The sequence below is a fragment of the Vidua chalybeata genome, chromosome Z (assembly GCF_026979565.1).
Source record: "Vidua chalybeata isolate OUT-0048 chromosome Z, bVidCha1 merged haplotype, whole genome shotgun sequence".
In the NCBI taxonomy this organism is placed as follows: domain Eukaryota; kingdom Metazoa; phylum Chordata; class Aves; order Passeriformes; family Viduidae; genus Vidua; species Vidua chalybeata.
In genome coordinates, this window is record NC_071570.1 from 8,825,801 (window position 1) to 8,837,942 (window position 12,142).

Here is a 12,142-nt window from a genome sequence, read left to right on the forward strand (position 1 = left end):
TCATTTTTTACAGGTTTGTTACTGCTATTTTCCATTTGGGTATAAAGGAGAAGGCCTGTGAGTGTAAGAGGTGCAGACATGTTCACAAAAATTTTAAGATAGTAGAGCTGCTTTTAAATTTCCAGTGCCATCAGGAAAGAAATACAAAAATCCTAAGAATTAAAATATGCAAGCAAAGATTCACATTTTAGATCTGTGACTCACTTAACTCATTTTAATAGATTTTTAAGTAAGAAGACATAAGACTTTTCTGCAGGGATTTCAATTCCCTTAGTATTTTTAATTTACACAGTCATTTCACCAGTATTCAGTTTTAGTCTCAACTATGGCATAGTCAGCTATGGACTTCTTAATTGCTGAATTTTTACCAGAGTTCAGACATATTTTGGTGATAAGCCTCAGCAAGCCATGCTTTAGCAGACTTAAAGGTAGAGAATTTCAAAGCTAAAGACTGCATTATGTGCGCAACACCTTAAACTATCCTCTTTTTGCTTGCTAGAATTCTATTGGTTGCCGTCATAAAGGACATTAGCAAAAGACTAAACCAAGCATATCCATTATTTAAAATGGCTACTTGCAAATACGAACAGACTTTCTTTCTAGACAATGTTCAGCTAATAATATAATAACTAATAATAATCACAGTTTTGAACTTGGCCAAGCTGCAACATCACATTTAAAAATGATTAAACTCTCTACACTTACATAGCTTTCTATATTAACATATATTTTCTTCATTTACAGAAACCACACAATGTTGAAAACATATGACAAACAACCTGTCAAAACATGTTGGTTTTAGCCAAAGACTATAATCACAAGGCAAAATAAACATTGTTCAGCTGATCAGTTATATGGAAATGTGATGACAGATATCCATGTGACATGAGTTTAACAGACCTGCCAAAGGGTGTCAAATCTTTTTCCATCTGGTATGGAGAGCTTTCCTGTCTTATCTCTGTCAATACGATAGTGCAGTACTTTTCCATCATTCAGCAGGCACAGGGCATAGGAACCATTGCTGTCCCTTTCTCGGATACTGTAGAAGTAAGAAAGATTTTCAGGATTTACCAGGAATGAACATTCTTTTTAAATCACTCTTTCCTTAAAGCTTTTGAATTAAAACCAAAACAAAATCAGTACTACAACATCTGAAAACATTTTGTTAAGCCTTTCATTTATTTCTTAGTGTAATTAACTTTCAGGTAAATTGACTAAAGTTTGTCTTTTTTTCTTCCAAAAAGGTTACAGATGAAAACAAAAAATCAATGACGTAAGGCACTATTAGGCAGATACAGAACGCTGTACACTACATAAAGCACTCTTTGGGCAAATATGCATTTTAAAGGGTCTGCAGTACTGGCTTACCTCTCTTGTGTATTTTATTTGAAATAAAGGAATGACAGTAAGAACAGAAGATTTAATACTAAAAGAATGTAATGTGAAAAGGCAAAACTTTTGTGTTTGAAATAGCTTGCTGTGTGGCTGGGAATTTAAAGAAAATAATATATTTCTGTAATCATTAATTCTTATAATTTCAGGAAAGACATTAATATTTTGTTGCAGATTTCACATAATATCTATATGAAACTTCACATGATACTGAAGTGTACATATCTCATGTAAACATCACCATGGAGAGATCGCCAAATGTAATATAAAAACTCCATCTAAAACTCACAGGTAGAATGATCTCCTCCTTCCAGGAGACCTGCGAGTGCCCTCTGAGATGCCCATAAAGCATGACAGAGTTGTGATATGTGTGCTCAGGGCTAGCTGACACTGAGATCAGCATATTCTGATTACTGGACTCATAGTGGATGGGAATTTGTTACTAGCTCCATCATAGCTTGTGCAACATTTCTGAGTTTAGAAAGAAGGCTTTTTCTTCCAGTCAGACTCCCATGCTCACTGACAGCTGACAGTGTGACAGCAATAGAGTTAGAATAAAATTGACTGGCTTTTTTCCTTTTTCTTAATGAAAATCCTAGATTCTGGAGCACAAAAACATTTCTTGTTCTGGTGTGCACAGAAATCTACTTACTCTCCCTCGAATTTTTGAACAGCCTTGAAAAGAAATATAGCAGTAAATTCTCACTAAGGTATTAAGAAACTCTGCTGGTGCAACACTGGTATTTGCTATTATATCTCAGGAGATTTCAGAAGCAAGTATTAAATTATTCTCCTCAGCTGACTCTCCCAAGGCTGAAGTAAAACTATGTTTTGTCTGAATTACTTTTGCACCTTTTTCTTTCAAGTATCATGATTCTTGTTGCCTAAGATGTGAACAGGACGCTGGCTAAAAGAAAAGGGAAGTAGGGTCAGTTTTTTGTTTTCTGAAACCAAAGTAACTTGTGTAATTCACTGTGGTTTCTTCATGGCATATAGGTGTTTTCTCAGCATGCTGATTTCCTGTGCTGACTGACCAGTGAAGAGTATTAGGCTCTGCTAAAATGAAGGGTGACTTTTACTTCATCTTCTTCTGACCTGCTCAAAGCAAATAAAGCTTAGAAAAATATTTTCAGAGTACAGGACATTGTTTCTAAAATGCAAACAAATGGCATTTCATTACAATCAGGCTTCTGTTCAGAATAGCACAAATAAGATAATAAAAATGCAATGAATTGTTTCTTGGTAACAAATATCCTTCATGTTTCACAGGAAGAAATGGAGAACTGAATACAATTCAGTTCTACTGAAACTGGTTCTCATTTGCAAGAGTTGTTACTCTCACAAGAGGCATTGCAAACATTTCTTGAGAGTACAGGTACCCATGGGAGGGGAGAGTCCTGATTTCTGAAGACTGTGGCACAGACCCAAACAACTCTATCATTCTTCAGTGCAGGATTTAGGTGGAGTTCAGGTTTATACAGTTGGAATTGCATTTTGGAGCTTTTCCCTCCCCTAACCCAACAGCTACACAACTCTGGAGCCATCTGCAGCTCACAGCCATGTCAACTTCTGTCAGACATCTCTGTCACTGTTCACATCCTGAAAACATCTCCATTCCATGACCAATCAGGGTCCAGCAGGACCCTTTTTCCCTTAGGGTTATGGAGCAGGTGGGTTTTAAACTGTAGTCAATCAACTCCAGCACAACCTAGATCCCTATAAAAGACAAAATCAGGAGGTACACAACCTGGATCCCCACAAAACATGAAACCAGAAGATGCTACCATCTTTCAAAATATGTCTGAAATGCAGAAGTATCAAGTACATTGAATTGACAGTGGAAGTCTTAGTTTTGGCAAACTGAACCCTTACTGAGTGACATGGATTGCCCCAAGCCACATTTCACAATTTCACTTTGGTTTTGCAGACTGTGGTAATGGCTGTCTAGGTTAGGCTAAGCCTCCAGAACTGCAGCTGGATAACAGTATCCATTTTTATGTCAACAGTTCCTGTAAAAAATAGAATGAAAGGCAAATGCTATTCAAACAAAAAGGTTGTAAATTGAAACCTCTTTGAATGGACAGAAAAGTTTCACATCTTCTTGATGGTGCTGCCTGTATTACCCAGAGCCTTCACATCAGATCTGGGAGCTCTCTTCATATATGGAACTTTCCTTGTATGGAAAGTAACAATTTTTAGAATGTTGAGAAAAAAAATTCAAAATTCCAAATGCACTCTCTGCTTTAAAGTGATCTGAAATTAAACACAATATTTACTGTTCTTCAATAAAAACTGCTAAATAAAAAGGTCTTAATTGAAAAATTTTGGCAAGGAAGGAAGCCAGCAGTGAGGTATCACCTGGTCTTCCATTTCATGCTATTGCAGAGAACTGCAAATGTACAGAAGAAAAACATAAAGATAATAAACACCTGTAAATAAACAACACTTGTTTAATCCACTGAATTAATCACAAATATGAACAACTTAATTGAGAACAGATTTAAGTACATAGCTATATTAGAGAAGTGCCAAGGTATCTAGATTTTTTTGTGACATGCATCTTTAAAACAGCAGAATAGGGAATATAGAAATTAAAATTGTTACCTGGTGCAATGCAGAGAATATTTAGGTATTGATTTTATATTTCATGCAATGTGTGTCTGAGTACTTTTTGTGGTTTTGAGAGTGCAACCTAGACGGCAACCATTAACAATTTGGACCACTATTACAGACAGTGTAAACATCTATCATTTCCTTCCTTTGGTATTTTCAAAAAGAACAATGTCCCAGTTTTTTCCGTTTCCATCTGAAAATGATCCTCCTCTTTCTAAAGAAAAATATCCCTGAGGGTCAAAGAAATAAATTGCTATTACAATATGCATCATTGACTGTGTAGAAAAAAACAGAATTCAGGCATTCTGCAGTGGAGAATTATAAAGAAAATAAACAAGCAAGATGCTTGCTTTAGGAATGGTGTGAAATTATTTTTGCTTCTGAATCCAAAGGCATGCTAAATTTTATTCTTGGCATTGCTTTGCCTTCTCAGCAATTGCAGCTCTGTTGGTGCCAGAGATATTGACGCTCCCTATGATGGAGTTCCCCATGATGACGTTCCTCCTGATGGAGCTCCAGCCATTCCCTGCTTGTCTTGCCCTCTCTCTTCATGACCATCTCTCTGGTAATGCTATTAACAACATGGCTACTCATTATCACTTCAAAGATCTGCTGCACATTGCATATGTTCCAAGTTTGCGGGTAATAAGAAATGAACTTGGTGCCATCTGTAAAATAATTATATAAAGGACAAAATGGATTGACTGCTGTCTTCATTTGCATCATTTCTTCTCCCCTGTTCACTAACACATCCAAAGCTGTTTCAGAAATGTCAGAACACTACAGAATTTAGGAGACATCTCAGCTTCACACTATTGCTATCTAAAATGGAATCTAAAAATTCATCTCCTAGTAAGTCTGCTGCACATTTACAAAATACTTTTGTGAGAATGATTACATCAAATTAGTCTATTTATTTGACTTCACCCTGGCAGCAAAATACACCATGCTCCACCAAACCCCTAACAAACAGCTCTGCAGTAAAACTGCACCTGAAATAGGGGATCTTCTCAGTACAGCTATCTCAGGTCACAGCTTTTCTTCACAGCCCAGACTCCCTCTGCTGCTGAAGCACCCAGTGCAGAACCCATCTTGAGAGGCCACAGCCCTGCTGCACTGGTCTGCAAGTGGCACCCAACACGTTACCTAACTGAAGATCTGTAAAAAGCTCTCCCAAAGCGTCATGGGCATCATCCAGGCTGCTGTGGAGAAGAAGACAGCACCTCCAGAAACAGTTCATTGTCTGTGTATTATCATTTATCTTGAAAAACTTTTATGGTCGTCTAAGCCTAGCACTCATTGACACTTTCAAGAGGACCTTCATCATTAATTAATATCCCTGAATTAAGGTCACATTTAATAGGATTGTTTATCTTCTATGATGTCAAAAATGTCCAGTCCCTATTATGGATAGAAACTTAATACTGATAGAATTATCTAAAGAATTCTCTACATGGTCAGAAAAATGACCTAGCTCAGTATGCAGTCTGTTAGCAGCAAACCCCTAGAAGGAGGCAGCAATATCAGTGTAAATATATACTGCTACATATACAAGAAACAGAAATTTTTGGTCAGACAAAAGACAAGAATACTCTTACAGATAACCGGATTTCAAAGTTTATTATTTTGAAATACTATTACGAGTATTAAGTATTGTGACATTAAAGAGACAGTTTAGTTTCTGACTGCCATGGCCCTGATGTGGCATATTACTGTGACTCATTATAATAGCCTAAACTAGATTAGTCCTCTTTAATATTCTCATTATGTACTGAAGACACTCATATGACACCAAAATAGTTTTCTACTTTCCTTTTACACAACTGTCCATATTTTATGTGAACTACATACAGCTATGAACACATGTAAAAAGTTTGTATAGACTAAACTGCTAATTTGCAATGCCTTCATTCATGATTTCCCTAATATTGAATTTTTAAGTTTAACAGTATTTCTGAATATTCTTTATTCTCCTCCTACTTCAGAACTCTTGGTTTTTAACACATATGCAAGATCACATGCTTGTTATAACTTAAATGGTCATTACTGATGGCAAGATATGCCAACCCTTACCACATACGAGAGGTGTTTCTTACGTGAAACTACAGAGGAAATTAACTCTTCCGCTGTTTGCTTTTAGCAAAGTTACAATTTATTTTTCAAATCTTCCACATATCTATGCATTAACTCACATAGATATCAACAATATTATACATATTTAATGATGTATTATTAATAAAAGTACTATTACAATATTAATAAAAGTATTACCAATATTACCAGTTTGATCTATGATCAATGTTCCCTACCAGGCAAAATGTAATAAACCCCAGAAGGCTGGTCAAGAACCATCACCCAACAGAGAATGTAAAAGTGTTAGTGTAGTTAAGTTGGGCTTCAGATATAAAGTGGGGCTTCAGTTCATGCCTGGACTGGCAATCTTACACAAACATTCTTCATGGAAGAGGTAGAAAATACTTCTCATTTCATGTCCTGGTTTCTGTGTTTGGTTTTGAAAAGAACTCTCTAGCATCCACATACATACTTTACTGACTTTTAAGCCATGAAAGAAACTTAAAAATGCCTTTGAAAATTCCCTGGTAAAACATCCACATTTAGCTCAGAATTTTTCCTTGGAAGCATTGTAGTATTATTTTTATAGCACTATTAATGATATTTTGAACTGCAGTCAGGAAGATTTTCTACTATTTCCACATTTAAACCATTAAAATAATTCTAGATTAGATAATCTTGTATTGCTGCACAGCAGTGCTAAAGAAATATACATATTAGTTGTATTATTACACAGACTGCTGTATTGGATTTTGTTTTAGGTAGGTAGGTCAGATGGATAGCAAATTTCTGGTGTAATGAAGTTTTGGAGAGCCTTGTTAAAAATATACTGAAATATTATATCCTTCTAATATTGATTATTTTCTCCATAATAAACAATATGGTTCACTTGTGCACTTGCTAAATAACCTCAGAAGTACCTAATCTCTTAAAAAATCTAGCTCCTCTCTTTGTTCCCAGGTTCCAATTCCTACCTCAACAGATAAACATCTCTTAGTCTTACATGTTTGAAAGTTTTACTTTTCAGTCAGCTACTGGGCTTTATTATCCTGACCAGTGTTAGAAAAACACAAATTCACAGTCACAACTTCACAGAAGTACAGAATATTCTGACAAGCACTGCTGCTGGGTAGGTAGAACTATGTGATGTCTGTGCCTGAAATGTAAAACAGTGCACCACACTCACACTCAACAGTTTTGCTGCTTCTGCTTCAGTTAGCCAGAAATGAGTGGTTTATTTCTCAACACCTGCTGAGCAAGCCCATGTTAGGCAAGCCACTGCAGAAAGCAATAAACCTCTCTGAATTGGACAGTTCTTTTCTCATTTGTGATGAGCCTCTAAGTCTATGGGTCTGAGAGCTAGAATGGCTCAGGTATGTAGAATAACCGATTTCAACACCAATGAACAACCCATTATTTCTCTTGCTGCACTGGCTACTGAACTGTGGGGTAGATGAAGTTCCTGTGTCTCCCTGTGTCTTCCCTGAGACCATAGGAGCAAATGGCAGCTGAGTGGCTACTACATTCTAAAATAGCCAGATAGGAAGTCTGTGCAAGAACAATTAATACATCAGAAAGCATCCTACAGATGCAGAAGTAAACAGTCTTGTCCTTAATAAGAGGTACCCAAGATCAATACACTAGCAGTTCATAGTATTTAAGCTCCAGTGGAAGTTCTCATGGTTTAAACAGAGCCTTAAAATTAGCATTTTCTCCTCTATGGGTTTCTCTTCCCGATATGAAAGTAGCCACCCAAGTTCCATCAAAACTCTGTAAAATATGGATCCATTGACATATCCAATCCTGTGGGATAAGGTCTGAATGCTCCCCCACAACTCATTGCGCATGTCACTGCGAAGAGCATCAGAAATGCCTCCTAGGCAATCTTCAAGGAACACAGGAAAATTCTGGGAAAATATTTCCAGTCAAAGCAACAGGACTGCTTACAGAAGATTAAAAAGAGACCAGTGATTATAATAGAGGCTGAAAATGTCAAGTTTCTTAACAAATTTCACTCCCTTACTCCAAAACCTATCCCTGTTGTTAAGAAATGCTAGCTAGTGGATCCTTTTCCTTGAAGAAAAACTAGATTCCTCCCCCTTGTGTCCTCCCTCCCCTCCTTGCCCCAAAGAGAAGTACTTTGGCCACAGAATTTGTGCCGGAGGCAAACCGGAAAAGCTGCCAGTTTTAATACACGATCAACATCATGACTCAGTTAATACAAAATTGGTTTGGTAAGGTGATAAAAAAAGGTATAATATTGTCCTTAAAAGAAAGGATTGCTTTTTGTTTCAATTACTGGACCTTTTGTCCAAATAGTAGAAAAAGAAACTAGCAAAATCACAGGGCAAGAAAAAGGAGAGGTTTTGTGGCAATGCTGGGCTTGTAATTGGTAACAGCAACTATGTTCATCAAATCCTCTAAACTTCTATGCAGCAGAAAGAAATATATCTGGCTCCACAATTTTTTTAACTTTTGTAACAGTTTTTTTAACTACAAGTTCAACAAAATCTGTGTCAAGCTTATTACAATGTTTTGTTACACATGGCAACAAAAGCAACTGGGTAAGCCCCCCTCTGGATGTGGTCCCCACCAATAGGGAATATGAGGTTGAAAATAGGCATGCACGGCTACTTGGGTGAGAGTGCCTATGAAACACAAAAAATTCAAGTACTGAGGGAAGAAAAGAGAGTTCAAGAAATGAGATGTCACTACGCTCAAAGCATTTGTGGACCTCATAGGAATTCACTCTACTGGGAATAGGATTTAAAGGAGTTACTGCTTCCTGTCAACTAAGACTGAAACATGGAAATATATGAGGGTTGCACCCACATTAGCAACTAGTATGACACAATTACAGAAAATCAGTAAAGTGAAAGAATTGGTACTGGAGAACCATATCCTTCCTGCACTCGATTGTGGGGTTTCACTTTGGACTACCTTTAAAAAAAGCCAGAGAAGGCTGAGTGCTAAAGAAAACTACATAGTTAGGTGATGAAATTTCCCTCAGAAATTATACAATTCCAAGTGATCCTTACTTAGCCTTGATTTTTAAGCCTAATTTTTCAAATTTTTTATCATTATATAAATATTTTCTGGGTGGGCATGGGAGTGACAAAAGACAGCTCTGTTAAAACTTTGGTATTTTTCAAATGAGGATTCTCCAAACAAACCCCTGGCTCTAGTCCCTGATGGCAGTCACTATCCTAATGCCACATTTGTGCTCAGAAAACAAAAGATCATTAGGCTTGGTAAATGCAGAGGGTAAGAAGCAGCCACAAAATAGTGCTGTCAAGGTAGAAGCGATAATTTTACTGCTTAACTACAAAACAAAGTACTATCACTGTCCCTGGGAGACTTGACAGATACAGATCCCAACAGCTGCTAACACAGCGAGTTTGTCTCTAATTGTACCAGTTTAATAAGCCTCTGTATTGGGTGCAGGTGATCAGGCTTTGACAGTGGGGCTGCAAAGGCCAGGGGGTGCCCTGGGCTGGTCACAATTGGTGCCAGCAGGCCCTAGTGGACACCTCTGCAGGTGTTCCAGGCTTTTGTTATAGTTTTCCATCTTTAGTTAAGTGAGGGCAGGAGGCATCATGTAAATTATGCTGAACTGGGTGCCCTCACTGTGGATGAACCACGTTTTAGGGCATAGTCTCATTTGACATTATTCAAAAGAGCTGTACAGTAACACTGGAGGTAAATAGCAATACCACAGAAAAATAAACTCACAGAAATTTTCCATTGTTTCTTGACCCGATGAGGATACGGTGTTCTGACTCCTCCCGAGAGATCCTCCCATGGAACCATGGCATCTTCTCATGGGCTGTAGTGGCAATCAGCTTTTCCAGCTGAGGCTTCTGACTAATGATAGCTTGTTCAAGAGCATGACCCTAGAGAGCAGTAAAAACACGGTGAAACAGTCAAATATCTTCTGCAATAGGAAGATGACAGGCGGACTCTGAGTCTTTGGGATTGCTTTTGGGGCGTCCAAAATCTGCACATACTTGTTGTGTGTGAAGGCCTGATTGCTATAAAGATTTTAAACCAGAAACTAACATATGGTAATCTAAACATCACAAAACTAGGGTTCTCCCTTTACCTCTGAGAAAAAGAAGGAAAACTAACTGGTAAATAAAACCACTGATATATCAGTATTTAATTTTAAAATAAAGTCATATTGTCATGCTAATGAAGTTAGTGTCAGTCTGCGATTTCAAACGTACCTCCAAATTACATATCCTATGGCACTGTACTAAAATAAACTAAATGTGCTTTGCACTGTTGCAGCATGTCTATGTCAAAGACATCAATGTCAAAGAAATTAAAATTTCCCAGACAGAACAGTCCCCATTTTAGAATGAATTATTCAGAGTAATATTAGACATTAGACATTTCTAACCTTGTCTACAACCTACCACTTCTAAACTGGGCTCAGAATCTGAGGGCAACCCCCACTAGTTTCACCAGCATTTAACCGGAGTTCATCAACTTCCCTCTAGATTGAGCTCAGACTCATCAGAAAAGACACTGTGAAACTCAGCAGTTATAGAAAATGTGTAAGTTTCAGGTTTTCCCAGTTTGGGAGTTGCTCCGTATATTTTATAGAGCAAAATTCATAGGGTTACTTGCTAGCAGCAAAAGAGATTAGAAACCCTGAGGATCTTCATGAGTTCAGAAAGGTAACTCATGACATCTCAAGGTGAAAAAATATTCCCTTTGCAGCCTCCTACACTTGTGTGTTTCCATGTTAAGACTGGCTTCTTCATAGTCATTCCCAGGAAAAAATCCAAGATCTTGTCCTCCACATGGAAAATTCCTGCTTGACCCCTGCAGCACTGAAGATGTATAGACAGTACTCTGCAGTGCAGAAACTGTTCTCTTTCAGGAACAATTTCTGTTTTGGACATAACTTAAATTAGCATCACAGAAACAAGGCCAACTAAGAGAGTAAGATGTGAAAAAAGTCATCACGTTACCATGCCTGCCTGCATATCAATAAAAATCAGAATTAAAAGCAATGAGACAAACCATTTCTGTATCTTGTTCATTACATGTATTAATTTTTGGTCCAAATCTGATGACATATGTTAGTGCAGAGGTAGATAAGATTATGCTAGACCAGGACATTGCAGAAATTCTAAGGGCTTAAATTTCAGGAAAACTACACTTATTGCCAAGTTACTGCATGTACTTGGGAGAAAAACCCCTCACTGTTAAATCTCAAACAACTGTGATTTCATTGTGAAAAAATACTACGTAGCAGCAGCAACAGCTGGAAACGAACACTGCAATCTCTTTTTCTCCTAGCTCAAAGATTACTTTATGGCGAGATCAGTCTGGTTTTACCTGCAAATTCCAAGTCTGCTTGACATACTCTCTGATGAGGTTCTCTTTCAAATCTTCAAAGGGTCCTGTTTTGGGTTCAACGCCTGGTGGCCGGTTGAAAGGTTTTCTCAGTAGACAGATAAGGCCATCCGCTTCCCCTGAGTGATAGTTAATGAGTTCAGCAGGACTGGCATGCGACTTGCCTCCTGCAATAGCATAGGAGCCACTCAGCTCCCTCTCAATTGTATAGTGGTGAACCTTCCTTCCATGGGCCAAGGACAGGGCAAAGCCCCCTAGGTAATTCCGGCTTTGGCGGAGCAAGTATAGTCCATCACTTGCTCCTCCCTGCATTAGGTACTCCTCGGCATCTTCACGTGTGATATTACCAAAGAAGTAAGGCAAATGGTTAGCAGGGTTTGATGTGTTGGAAGCCATGGTTTTTTCTTTTCCAAGTAGCAAATGTAGAATACTGTATCTGAAAATACAAAGACAGAGACATGAATGTCAGTAGAATAAAGAGGATAAACCAATAAGATGGCAGTTCACCTGCAGTATGTTTGCAGAATCACAGAATAATTTAAGCTGGTATACACCTCTAAAATCGTTGAGTCCAAACTTGAACCAATCACCACCTTGTCAACAAGAACATGGCACTGAGTGCTCTGTCCACTTGTTTCTTGAACACCTCCAGGGATGGTGACTCCATCTCCCTTGGCAGAGCATTCTGATGTTTAAC

General features: G+C 37.9%; 1 protein-coding gene across 2 annotated transcripts in view; it reads right to left on the reverse strand.

The window, feature by feature from the left end:
* SYK (spleen associated tyrosine kinase) overlaps positions 1-11,841 on the reverse strand; it is a 28,814-nt gene extending 16,973 nt beyond the window's left edge. For both annotated transcript variants that reach the window (XM_053968858.1, XM_053968857.1), the window contains exons 1-3: positions 11,428-11,841; positions 9,811-9,971; positions 901-1,039 (exon numbers count right to left, since the gene is read on the reverse strand). In XM_053968858.1, coding sequence (XP_053824833.1) covers positions 901-1,039; positions 9,811-9,971; positions 11,428-11,841 — 714 coding nt within the window. The remainder of the gene's footprint in view (positions 1-900; positions 1,040-9,810; positions 9,972-11,427) is intronic.
* Positions 11,842-12,142: the final 301 nt, after the last annotated feature.